The 13773-nt window shown below is 40.0% G+C and overlaps 1 protein-coding gene and 1 non-coding gene across 2 annotated transcripts; one reads left to right on the forward strand and one right to left on the reverse strand.

Moving 5' to 3' along the window:
* Positions 1-88: 88 nt before the first annotated feature.
* Positions 89-13076, reverse strand: ddx11 (DEAD/H (Asp-Glu-Ala-Asp/His) box helicase 11). The gene is made up of 28 exons (XM_058646027.1): positions 13003-13076; positions 12512-12654; positions 11674-11889; positions 11493-11579; positions 11258-11394; positions 11105-11162; positions 10239-10346; positions 9388-9475; positions 7971-8173; positions 7753-7827; positions 7330-7407; positions 6989-7035; positions 6796-6875; positions 6644-6685; positions 6499-6566; positions 5688-5726; positions 5453-5591; positions 4668-4802; positions 4450-4562; positions 4293-4365; positions 3606-3709; positions 3373-3522; positions 2897-2965; positions 2614-2714; positions 2199-2283; positions 1256-1331; positions 1010-1164; positions 89-923 (listed from the first exon to the last, which is right to left on the reverse strand). The coding sequence occupies exons 2-28, from the start codon at positions 12638-12640 to the stop codon at positions 885-887; spliced, it is 2694 nt and encodes an 897-aa protein (XP_058502010.1). The 5' UTR covers positions 12641-12654; positions 13003-13076; the 3' UTR covers positions 89-884.
* A 477-nt stretch (positions 13077-13553) lies between these two features.
* Positions 13554-13625, forward strand: trnaw-cca (transfer RNA tryptophan (anticodon CCA)). The gene has a single exon. It is a non-coding gene; the product is annotated as a tRNA-Trp (tRNA).
* Positions 13626-13773: the final 148 nt, after the last annotated feature.

The following is a 13773-nucleotide window of genomic DNA, read 5'->3' on the forward strand; positions in this document are numbered from 1 at the left end:
AATCACAGAAACATCCTTTAATTAAATAAAAGTCACTTTTTCCATCACACAACACCTCGATTACTAAACGGATAATCGACTTTTCAGCTTCTTAAATGTAAATATTTTATTGTTTCTTTGCTCCATGAAACAAAGAAATCATTAAAGCTGAATCGTTTTGGTTTGTGGACAAAACAAACAAACGCTGAACGACAGTTTTCAACTTTCTCTGACATTTTACAGATGAAACAAGTAATCAATGAATGTAGGAAACACTGACAGATGAGTCCATTATGAAAACATAATCCTACTTCACTGTTTCAAATTTTTCAAATGTCTGTAAGGGTCAATCAGAAACATGGCCACCTTTGTCAGTGCTGTGTCTGAAATTGTTGCAGTAGTTGTTTTTCTGGTGAATTTTGAACTTGTTCCAGGCTGAAAACTGTCTGCAGTGAACACTCGAGTTGTTAAGATTCATTATTTTCCACATTTTCATACATGAAACAGTGAAAATGGAAGAACTGCCTCTCTGCTTGTCTATTGAACTTAATGTAGAGGTCACTTTAAAGGTCCGGTGTGTAACATGTAGCATGTGACGTTTGTATTAATATATAATATAATTATTTTAGAAATAGAAAAAATCCTTTGGTATTTGTAGCCTTAGAAATAGACTTTTACATACTTATATATATATATACGGCCGCCATCTTGTGCTGCTATGTTTCTACAGCAGTCAAACCAACCACAGCTTTCACTGTGCACTGTGTGTGAGAACAGCATTCTCTCTGGTAGGTGAAGGCCACTGTAGTTCCCTGAAGCACTTGGGAAAGGGAGGGTTCTTCAGATGTCAGTTTTCCCCTCATCATCCAGGCTCTTCATGTTTCCATTCAGAGAATGGGACGATGTCAGTTGAGCGTCTCCTCCCGCTTTTTCTCCTGGAAGAACTAAAAACACACGACGTGTGTGAGCGGCAAAGAAACTGGACGAGTGAAACATTGTTAAGTAAAAACAGTTTGAATTGAATCTTTACCTTCCTCAAGGCAGCGAACGCCGGGCCAAAGGAAGTGTGCGTGCTGGTGCGATCTCTGATCCATGAGGGGAGTTTGGAGAGCGTGGCTGCTCGGGAGTAACGTCTGTCACACAGCACGATGGACGAGTAGTCACCACGGTGACGGATAGCTCTTCCTGTTTGCGGGGGGAGGAGTCAAATAGTCATAAATATTCATTACTGTCTCATAAACATGGACATTTTCAGTCATGGAAATGGACTCTTTACCTATGGACTGATTGACAGCCTTCATGCAGAGGTTTTCTATCAGTGCTTGGCCAGGACTCCTCCCTCCACTGTGAGGCTAAACAAACAAACAAACAAACCATTAGATACTGTAATAATATTACTTTACCAAGCAGTAAGTAGCAGAAGGCAGTGAGTGTTTCCCAAAGTCTTGGTCAGCAGATTTTTTTTTGGGGTCCTTTTTGTGCATGTGTTTAAAAATAACATTTATTTACCAAACATATTCATTGACCATCAAAATAAAAGATATCAGCTGTTACAGATATGTCACAATGTCTATTGTAATTTGGGTCACAATAGTTGGCCATCACAGAAAGTTGTGAGGTTTACAACATGAATAAAAACATATACGACGATTTGGAAATCCTTCTCGACTTATTATTCCATTGAATTCACTACAAAAACAAGGTATTTAATCTTCAAACTGATCAACTTTATTGTCCACAGAACAAGTTGACTGGAAACAGGTGAGTGTAATGATCGGGTCGTTCGGGTTGAGCGTAAGCAAAAAGTCCAACAGTTTACGAACAACGTACTATTCCATCATCTACAGCTCATAGTATCATCAAAATCAGTTTTATCATTAAATATCTCGTCTTTTTCTATCCAAACACCCTTGAATTTTTTACCATGTACAGACTGTGAAAATCAACATTTTAGCCGAGTCATGTTCTGAACTGTTTATTTATTGGGAGAGGAGGAATATTTGTTACACAGATGTCGTTTAAAAGACGAACAACAACTGTATCCAACATGAAAACGTGACATTAGTTCCATCCCTAGTTTCATGGAGTAATTTAACAAGAAATGTAACTTGTATTACTGATACCAAGTAATAAGTAGAGTAAAACTGTTATTTTTAAAGCGTAATAAGTCATTTCATACACTTCCTGACTAATTAGCCTCACACTGGTCAGAGTCTCACCAGGTGCTTGTCCAGATAGGTCATCTTTTCCTGCAGCTCCGGGGACTTGATGTTGGGATACGGCATTCCCACCATCACCACACACCTGTGATCACATGCACAAATGAACACGTCACACTGGCAGCAGCACTGCTCAGTGTCAGTATCGCTCACTGAATCAGACAGATAAAAATGTGAAATACAACACAATCCAAACATCCTGTTTGTCACATGCTTCCCTCACTGAGTCATGTTTGTGGGCGGTTTCTTTCTTCTTTATGGGAGAAGAATATTTGTTCCACAGTTGGAGAATGGTGCACAGATGTGTTGTTAACAGCTTGATCAGCTTGAACAGCTTAAAAAGGTCTAAAATGACTGAATCGCACTGATATTAGTTGTTTGTGTTTTCAGTATTCGACTGTCAGACCGCACACACCTGCCCAGGTCGTCAGAGAAATTGATGCCCTCGCTCATCTTTCCTCCAACCACAGAGAAGAGTAACGCACCGGTGAGTCCACCACTGTCCAGAGCACAGCGCTGCAAGAGTGACATCACAAAGTGATCACATGAGGTTTGACTCTAAATGAATGGTCCGCTATTTTGATAATGAATCGTTTGGGTTTTTTTTTTATATGTGAATATTCTCCATTTTCTTTGATGCATATAACAAAGAAATCATTTTGGTTTGTGAACAAAGTGAGAAATGTGTCTGTTTTTACCTGGATACAACGGGTGAAGTCATTCAGCACCTGCTCTACCTGGTTGGCCTTCTTTGGCTCCTGGAAGATCTGTGGAGGTGTTTGATGTCGATCAGAGGCCGATGATAAACGTTCTCCAGACAGACTGACATACATAAGACATGCTGTTAGGAAACTGGAAGTAGCTCCTAGCCGACTGCCGCACCTGCAGGCAACACTTTGGCCACAGGGCTTTTCAGTGTCGCTGCTCCGACGCTCTGGAACTCACTCCCTCTGGCTACTCACCACACACCAACTCTGCATTTTCATCTTGAAAGTGGGAGGTGACTGCATTCGTCAGGCTAAAGCCCTGTTACAACACTGGGTCAAATTTGAAAGAATTCTCTGAAGGAGCTCTTAAGATAATATACGTACAAGGTACAAAGGTTCTCAAGGATGATGCGACGGTCAGAGTGAAGGTTTGTGCCAGTAGTAAAGAAAGTGCCGTCATATTTCACCTTCTTCTTGTTCGCGAGGCGGCCCAGAGTCCCGCTGGCCTCCCAGTGAGAAACGATCCTGCGTGAGTATTCGTAAGAAGGGAAGAAACACACGACTCCCCCTGGCACCACGTTGCAGATGTTGGAGAGGATGCGGCCCGTCTCATCCATCTGCCCACAAGCAGCCACAGAAAGGTTTGTAGTTGTGTAGTCATGTGACAAAGACAGTGCAGTAGAAAGTCTGGATAACGTACCATTTTTGGGGAATCTCTGCTCTGATAAGTGAAATCCAGCTCCTGACCGGATGGACCGCTGCACAGGACCAGAGGAAGAATGTTCTCAGGAGGAATCACATGACCTACAGGCACAAAAAGGAATGGTTGAAGCTGTTATAAGTAATATAAGGGATTTTCTATTTCTAGCAAATATAGTTATTTGTCAAATATTCTAACTCCAGCGCATGAAAGCTAGTGAAAGTAATGCAGGGTTCACAGTTGAACTGATGCAATGAAATATCACAATGTTTTGTGTGGCGATGATATGATATCGCGTTTGAGACACCAAGACATTTTTGTAGAAATATTTGGTTTTATAAATACAATCATTGAGAAATTTAATTTATCACGAATTGTCACAGTAACTGATCCACTTTTTATAAATCAAGCGACTACTCATGCCCATCCCTCATTTTATACATAATAATCATAATAATAACCACAAATCTATTAGCACATGAAGAAAATTGCTAAAATTATACCCGTTTAATTTATACTTAAATCTCAAATTAATCTGGAGTTAATAACAGTGTGTGCCTCTAATTCTTTGAAACCTGCATTCTATGAGTTAGTCAATCTGATAACCCAGTAATAAACTAGGTCTCAAAGTCAAAATATAAATGATTATTTGATTGTTTCTGTAAAGAGTGTATGATAAAAACTCACCACAGCAAAACTCAGTGATGCGTTCCTCACTCACTCCGGCAGAAATCAGCAGCTCTTGTTTAAAGTCTGAAACCTACACAAACAATATAACTTTAGAGCCGTTGAACATGCACAGAAAAGTCCTGGATCATTTGCAGCAGATGGAACGTAAACCCACAGGCTGCATGGTCCCGCCTGCAATGATGACTGCTCTGCACTCCTTCAGCACCTGAGCAAAGTGGACGGCTGGATTCAACAGCAGGAACTTCACACTGCTTTCTGACAAAGTACCTGAACGTGAGAGAGATAAAGAAGAAGAACAACAACAATAACTTAAAGTGGTTACATTTTCTTCAATCCCTGCTTTCATTGTCGTGTGTGTAAATATGAAAGGACCTTGTCTGTGCAGCACCACTCTGCCGTCAGTGTTGCTGTTGGTGAGAGCCACGAAGAAAGCCTCCACCTGCATCATGGGAGACGCAGACAGTGCTTTCTCTGTCTCTACAGACCCCTGCTGGTCTGATGAGGAAACTGCACACAGGGGAACAAAGCAATTCTGAATTGGCATGAAAACAAAAATCACTGCAAACAGAAATATGGCAACCGTCCGCTTTAAGATATGTGTGCAAATCAATCAATCACTGCAGTGCACAATCAATTTAAATACTTCTTTGGCCATCAATCATCGAGCAACAGACGTTCAGACATAATTAAATGATGTATTCTGCAGCTACACGAGTGTCTACTGAACATTAATGTGTGTAAAGAACGTGTTTAACCTGCTCCTGAAACTATTAAGATTGTAGTGGGTAACTCTTTTAAACAAAAACAAATATGATTACATCAGTGTGTCAGTGTTTAGATCTTCACAGGAAGAAGCTTTATAGCTTAATGTCAAAACAGACGAAGGCAACAGCAACATGAGTGCTGGTAAAGTGAGCAGGCTGCAAACAGGTGACAGTTGGACTGAAAACACAAAGAAGCTAATTCTGCTGCTCAAAAGACTGCTGCACTACTGCTGTATACACAATAACACTCCCTCAGCCAGGTCTGATAGAATAAATAGAAGATTATTCAAAGATACCATCTACAGCTTTTAGTTTTTCAGTATGACACCATGTGTGTCAAACTATTTTTATCATGTTAAAAACAAGCCCCGTCTTGGGTGTGCGATGTCTGACCTGGTGTCGGGCTGTGGCTGCTCTGCAGTGTTTGAAGGTAACGGTTTAAACCCTCTGTGCGTCGGTTCTCTTTGCTGGAGGCGCTGTGAGTGTGAAGGCTCACACCGGAGCCTGCGTACTTCTCCACAAAGCCGCCGAGCTGCAGGGAAAACACACGTGTATGTTCTGTTCTACAGCAACTCATCTACTGCATATGATCCATACATTTAAAAAAAACTATATTACAAACACTTACCTTTCTGCTGATCATGCTTTTCCCAAAGTATTTCTGTAACTAAAAAGAGAATGACGGTTTAGAGCTTAGAGCTGCAACTAACGATTATTTCATAATCGATTAATCTGTCGATTATTTTCTCGGTTAATCAATGAACCAGTTGGTTCATAAAATATCAGAAAACCTTAAAACATATTGATCAGCGTTTGTCAAACCTGGAAATGATGATGTTCTCACATGTATTGTTTTGTCCACAAACCAAAATGATTGACTTTTAATGATTTCTTTGTTATCCAGAGCAAAGAAATTAAGAAAATACTCACATTTAAGAAGCTTCAACAATCGGAAATCTTGTTTTAATCATGAAAAAAGCTTCAAAGCGATTAATCGATTATCAAAATAGTTGTCGATCAATTTAGTAATCGATTAATAATGAAAATCGATGAATTCTTTCAGCTGTAATTGTGTTTACAAGCTACAAAGGACTTCACTACAGCTGAGCATATACACTGCTATCACTATTAGATTCTACGATGCATTACAATGCACTATGTCCTCAATTTTCTATATTAATGCACACAGCCATTTTTCATCAGCCAAGAAAGGCAGTCAGACAAAAATTCACTTAACTATGGGTTTAAAAATGTCTTTACAATTGAAATGTAGTGTTTTCTGCACTGAGTTTCAGCGTCTAGCAGCTTGAAAATGTAGACCACTATGTGCCGTCAATGCCTTGATGCAAAAATCATCCATTTCTGCACAGCACCGCATCTTAAAAAACGATTATTCTCAACATTCTTACTTGTAAAAGCATCACAACACTGACTGATACCTTAAACAAGTTGATATTGTCGATCTGAGCCTTGAAGAGGAAGTTGTTAATGGTAAACATCTCGGTTCCTAAAAGAAAAACGGACATTATTTTAATGAATTCGGTGTATTACGTGTTTAATATCTGTGTACTTTAACTTACTTACCTGTTTGTGTAATCTGGCTCTGTGGATTCTGCCCCACTTTACCTGCAGGAGCAACATTTGCACCATGATCAGATCAATGTTTTTCCCTCTCTCTGTTTGTCATTTGTCAATAATCGATTATCAAAAACTAATTTGAGACCAAACACACTCACCTCCCAGCACCCGGACGAGCCCTTCAATCACAAACTGTATCTGTTTGATGTACATCAGGTTTTTTGCCTTCAACCTGTTCCTGTTCTCACACACACACACACACACACGTTTCAGAATGATGATTAAAATGTGAATCTGTACGTCGTGTGTGTGTGTGTGTGTGTGTGTGTGTGTGTGTGTGTTAATCCTCACCTGTAGCGGTCAGCATACTGGGTGAGCTGGGAGTGAGCACGACTAAGCTGCAGAAGGTTGAGATTTTAGCATATGACAGAAAACACTGTGCACGGTTTGTGTGTGTGTGAGTGTGTGTGTGTGTGTGTGTGTGCGGGTATTACTAATGTTGTGGGGACCTAAAACTGTTAACACAGTCACATTATGGGGACTGTCTTCCTTGTGGGGACAGTAGTAGTAATTGTGGTTAAGGTTAGAGTAAGTCTCCAGGAAATGAATGTAAGTCAATGCTATGTCCCCTCAAGTCATGAATGTCCAACATGTGTATGTGTGCGTGCGTGCGTGCGTGCGTGGGAGTTCACCTGAGCTCCGGACAGCTCTGCACTGTGTACACAGGAGAGTGTGTCACTGAGGTTGTGGGCTTCATCTATGATCACCACCTATAAAACCATGTCAGTAATATGACAAATTAAAGGACCTGATCATTCTTATCACTTCAAAACACACATTCAAAATGATCACACAGGGTTGTTAAGGGCTGCTACTCACAATCATTTTTCATAATCGAGTAATCTGTGGATTATTTTAGTTGCTTGGTCCAAAAAGATTTAAGAAAAATATGGAAAAAATGTGGAAAAATGTTGATTTTTGCTAATTATACACTTTGTTATATGGAGCAAAAAAACTTAAAAAAATGAGTTGCCGTTGCAGCCGTGTTGCTCACAAAGAGTAATTCATCAATGATATTATTTTTATAAAAAAGTAATAATAACATGTAATCCTACCTGTCCCTTCAATTGGACTCCGGCTGCCTTTCTTGTGGCTTCATGAAGTACCATCTGATAGGGCAACACCACCAACTGTGCAGACATAAAAACATATGCAAAGCAATTCATATATGTGAACAGAGCATTAAAAATTAAAATAGTGTAGTTCAGCCTTTAAATATTTAGCAAAACTGTAGAGATGTTAGCACAGAGAAACAGTGTGCAGTGCGTTTCACCTGTGCAGGGGGAATGGCGAGGCGTGTTCCGTAATAAGGACACGAGTGCGTCTCCCTGCCCTGCTTCAGCAGCTGCTCGATGTCATGAACCGTTCCAAGGAGTTGGTCCCTCATCTGCTGCAGTGCCGAGGCTTTATTAAAGGGACACACGGCCTTTGGTGGGCCTCGCTTACGCTTCACACCCTCGTCCTGATGAGGTTTCTCTGCAGAAATCATTCACAGAAATTGTGATGCCACTCACGGTCACACACCATAGTCCTCTGTTAAATATTGAGGTTTTAGACATTTCCCTGGTAATTGTATGAGATTAAGCCATGTTTTTAGGATTGTGAAGTTGTTTTGACTGATCTACAGTTCGGCATTGTTTGGCTTGATTCTTGTGTCAGACGTCTCTTCCTGTGACGCCGCTCTGACCAATCAGTGGCCGACAGTCTGGTGACATCACGTTTAGTACCTACTCAGCTCGCTTGGAACCTCACCAGAGCAGGTACTAAAAAAAGTACCTGGTACCAGATACTATGCTAGTGGAAAGGCAACTTAATCGTGCCGTGGCAAGGCGAGTAGAACCGTTGGTCTTGCAACCCTTACCCTGCAGGTACCATGCACACTACTTCAGACGTCATTGTTTGTTTACACTCAGGTGTTGTTTAGCCCCGCCCCATGGTCCAGCCTCTCTTCCTCTTGATATGTCCAGTCAGATTTCCATTTGGACTTTTTGCCGATATCCAATATGCCGATAAATTGGGGGTGCTTGGGCCAATAACAGATATAAAGTATTCTCCTTGTACAAATTACAGAGGTCATTTAGTCTCTTCTGGAGTGAAATTATTTTTCATACCCACTGTGCAACAGATAAATAAATGTAAAATAAATAATAGTTTGAGAGGGTGCAAGCAAAACAGTCGAGGACGTAGCAGCCTATTCAGCCTACTATTTTAGTTATTAATCATATTTGGGGGTCTAGGTGTGTTTCTGGATATCCAATAATACTTTTCAAAGTCAACACCGATTGTGCTGATGATATCGTGCTTCCCTAGTTTCCATCGTGTAGCCTGTCATGTATATTGGCATGAATTAACACTCTGTGATCACTAAATATGACATAGTGACCGTCGTATCAGACAAAACATTGTGTAGTTACATTGCATCTTGTCCATGAGTTAAAAACTCGAGTCTCTTCTGTCACAGTTTTGGCCAGAGCCCAGGACGCTCACTAGCAGCTGTCACAAGCTCATTTACAGCCACATGTGTCGCTAGGAGCGACTGTTTTTAGCCCCTCCAAATATTTATTTAATTACCACCAGTCATATCATCATCAGCATATTCAGCAATGTTATCATATAATGCTTGTTTGTTGCCTGCGATTGTCCCTCTGTTAGTTCAGTCGTGATGGAGCCGTCATGTGAGCGTCACTCACCATGTTTGTTTTTCTGCATCTCCATGCAGCGGTCATTAATGCGCTGGATGCTGCCCAGGCGACGCACCTCTTCATTGATGCACAAATTCTGGAAAGAACACGGTGTTGTGTTTACTGGGCAAATAGTCACATGTCAGTGTAAATAATTATGTTTTTACGAAGGGAACACAAACAATATTTTAGTAAGCCTCTGTCTGTGTGCTGATGGACAGAAATGTAGACGTGAGACAGCTTCGGACACCTTGTATCTAATTTCAGCTCCTGTTATTTAAAGCTCTGGCCATGTAATCACATTTGTGACATTATTCTTAAATTAGAAAACACTAGAAAGGAAACAGCCCACTTGTATTTCTACATGGAGACAGGCAAGGCTGCTCTAGATCGTTCACAAAAGATTGTGTTAATAGCACTGCTGTTGTCATGCTGACCACTGCAACTGCCTTTGGTTCACTGATACATCAAAACTGTTCTCCGAAATTCTTCATTTTTCATTTCTATCGTGTGGTCAACAAAATATTATGAATACTGTGGAAGAGTGATTACACAATAGAAAAATAATAAAGAGCTCTGTGTTTAATTTGAATGTGTCACAAACATCTAACTTTGATTTCTTTTAATTGAGTCTATCAGACAGTGAATCCAAAATACTAGATTTCAGAATGTTAAGATTGTGTGTGTGTTCCAGGTATTACTCATGTTGTGGGGACTGACATCTGTTCACACAGCTAAAGAAGCAAGAAAAAGGAAGACCCATAACTTAAATGATCACATTTTAAGTGGAAGACATGTTGACCAGGTTTTGGTGAAGGTTAGACATTCACTGGTGTGTTTGTGTGTGTGTGTGTGCATACCTGTCGTGAGCCCAGTGTGACCAAACTAATGTCCTTGCTGAACGGGCTCTTCTGAACCTCATGAACAAATTGAGCCAGCTGGGAGTGAGTGCGACTGCAGTAGTAAATCTGTGATCACACAAAGTTATATTTAAAGAATTATACATATCATATTCAGGGTCACATATTGAAAACACTCTAAAATAAAGGAAGAAGATAAAAACACAGTTGCTTTCACAACTCTAAAAGCTCAGAAAATAATATGGCGTTGGAAAGCAACAGCTACATTTGCACCGAACGTCTTTTGCATCTGGGATGCACCGCACATTTAATTTAATTTTTTTTTTATGATGTTTTATTTATAACTTTGTCTTACGGTTCTGAGCATCTAAAAAGAGATACAAAACCTAATCTTGTTGCATTTCTGTGCTGCTCAAAGTCAGTCTTTAGTTGTAGTTTTCTTTGTTGAGACAAAGATCTTGGAATTTGCATTTCCCAGGCATCGCATCATTTGCTCGCTCTTACTTAACTTTACTCGCTCATTGTTCTGCACAGAAACTCTCGTCAACAGCAGAGAGAGACAGTGGACAGTGTCCACAACACCAGTAATTCTGACTCGACGTACATAGAGCCATGCAGAGTGCATGAAGGGCCTTGAAAAACAACGTTCAAATTCACAAACTGTCGAGGATTTCACTTAGTTTACTAAGATCTATCCTCAGATTTCATGCAGAAAGCACCGAGTAGGATTTTGTGATCATTTTCAAATATTTATAATTTTACAGTTTCACCTAAAGGGAATAGGTTTTGTATATGAAGTACATTATTTCTAATAGTTATGGTTCACATTTTCTGCCTCACTCACACACACACACACACACACACACCTTGGTGACGTGTTCCTCGATCAGTTCATCATCTTCATCATTTTCCGGGCCACAGAATCTGGGCATGTAAACAAACACATGTTTGTTCATCTGACTTTTTTCAATGTGATGCAACATTCGACAGAGTTGACATTTATTCACTTCTCTCTTCACCTGCTCGTTCTCTTTGACTCATCATCGCTCTCATATTCTGCAATGATGAGCTCCTCATCCTCTTGATCTCCTTGCGTCTCTGTTTGGTCTTCTTTACTGAGCTGAAGCAACTTGAACGCTTCATCATCCTCACAGCTCTTCAGACACATACACAGGAATTCATGTTTTTTATTTGTAAAACAGTAATTGACAATTGTTTTTTTTGTTTAAAATGCCACCGTTTAATACCACTTACCTTTCTTTTCATTGCATACTTCAGCTGAACGTTATTTCTAATCATCTCTAACCGCTCCTCTCTCTTCTTTCTTTTTAATTCTTCCTCCTGACACATAAAACATACAATTTTATTTTAAAAGCCAAACAGAAGACTTTCTTTTGTTGGAGATTCACACCAAAGTAACATCTGACACTCTTACCTTCAACTTTGAAACCAAATCACGTTCAGCCTTTTTCTGGACAAAGTCAGTGATCCAGTCGGGCTCTGCTGAGGAGCCGGCAGTGGCAGACGAAGCACTCGACGTGGAAAGAGATACTTCTCCTTCCTGAAGCAAAGCAGCAGCTTCCTGCCTCCTCCTCTCCTCATAGTCTGTGAGCCAGCTCAGAGCTCCACATATCAGACTCAGAGACTTACCCTGCAGTTAAAAAAACAAAGCATGCACAGGAAAGATTTAAGTGCTGCATGTAGTGATTTTTACTACCATTTCGCTACAACTGTATTAAGTTGTGGATCACAACTTTATTTTATGCACATTATTGAATAAATCTTTGAAAACAGTAAGTGCAATGTTTTCTGCGACCCATCTGTGGGTCCCAGGCCAGTCTCTGGGATGTCTTTGTGTCACTTATTGTTACTCATATTAGTATCACTTAATATTTTCCCTGTGCTCTGTTTGGCTGCGAGGATCTATTTTGTGTTTTGTGTTGCTTAGGGCTCCAACTCCCGATTATTTTCACAATCTATTAATATTTTCTCAATTAATCAGTTAGTTGTATGGCCCATAAAGTGTCAGAAAAACCATGAAATGGTCTTCTCAAATGTCTTGTTTTGTCACACAAACCAAAATTATTCAGTTTTAATTATTTCTTTGAACTTTAAATAAATAAAAATTATTATTAAAAAAACTATTAATTAAGTGATCAATTAATGACCTCTAACAAATTCAGTACAAATTCAGGACTGTCTGATCTCACACATAGAAACAAATTCAGGACTGTCTGATCTCATACATACATCCACACATACTCTATACATACCGTTCCTGTTGGACTTTCAAATATGCCCACTTTCCCCTGGTCAAGTGCAGTGTACAGTGCTTGCATGAACTGCTCCTGGATGTTATAAGGCTGGTAGGGAAATGGAAACTGGGCCCTGCCATTCTCCATTCTTGTGATTCTGACTGAAAGACGACACAAAGGTCGGATTTAACGATTCAGGTCAGATATAATTAATCTTAACCATCTAAGACTGACTATATCTTATATAGCTGACAGCTATGTTTACGTGTGTGTGGCTTATAATTCACTTAAGCTCACTATAATACACTCCGTTCATGGTAAGCATTCCGACTTCTGTATGTGTCAGTGTATCTAGCAGCTAACATTTGGTGTGCTGTCTTTAAAAAGCTGTCAGCTGCCTCAAATTCATTTCTGCCTAATTTACAGTCAACTTAGTCACCTTGTTATCTTAAGTCGTACGTAAAAGTAACGTGTACTGTACTAATAACCATGCTACTGCTTTTACTTACCCCCCGTTTCTCTAAAAAACGAGCTTTTGCTGTGTGTTATTATTGTTGACACATGGGTATTGAACACTCCCGCCAACAGGAAACACTGGATCCGGTATCTGACCAATAGGAGACGAGATACGAGAAGAAGCGCTTGTTTTGGGTGCAACCGTGCTTGCGTGTACGGGGCTAAGTGCCTACATGACCTCTATGTGTTCGATATCGTAGAAATGTTTCGTTTATATAAATTATCTGAATATAAAAATTATATAACAGTACATGATATGCATCAAAAATGCGGTTACTATGTTCTACTCAAACGCACCGCCTTTCCTGGGCGTACCTGTAAAATAATTTAATACTACCATGAACGCCCGTTTTTTTCCTTTTCGTTTTTTTAATAAAACTTTATTTGAACAAGTATACAATTACAACAAGGCAATCAGAGATGGCAGACTTTCACCCCATTAACGCAACAAGCCTCTGTCGGCCTCTGCTGTCAACGTTAAAGATGAGTAACTATCACATATAGATTTGGAGCTAACTTCTCTGATATATGAGATCGTGCAACAGACTCTGTGGCGCAACGGTAGCGCGTCTGACTCCAGATCAGAAGGTTGCGTGTTCAAATCACGTCAGGGTCAAATTTCTTGGTTAACGCAGGTAGGTAACATAAATCATAATTTCGCTCCTCTTGGTCACCAAAAACAATATTTCATTCCAACTCCGTGGGGTGAAGTAATCAAAGAAATATAGAGATACCGACCCAAGCCAGGGTTACTATGGAAACAA

This window comes from Solea solea, chromosome 12, assembly GCF_958295425.1.
Source record: "Solea solea chromosome 12, fSolSol10.1, whole genome shotgun sequence".
Taxonomy (NCBI): domain Eukaryota; kingdom Metazoa; phylum Chordata; class Actinopteri; order Pleuronectiformes; family Soleidae; genus Solea; species Solea solea.

Bases quoted from the DNA above. Each gene is read 5' to 3' on its own strand.
- ddx11 (XM_058646027.1), bottom strand. From the start codon at position 12,640: ATGGAGAATGGCAGGGCCCAGTTTCCATTTCCCTACCAGCCTTATAAC. The intron at 11,580-11,673 runs GTAAGAGTGTCA...TTTATGTGTCAG, and splicing joins ATTTGGTTTCAAAGTTGAAG to GAGGAAGAATTAAAAAGAAA. The intron at 924-1,009 runs GTAAAGATTCAA...GTGTGTTTTTAG, and splicing joins CGTTCGCTGCCTTGAGGAAG to TTCTTCCAGGAGAAAAAGCG.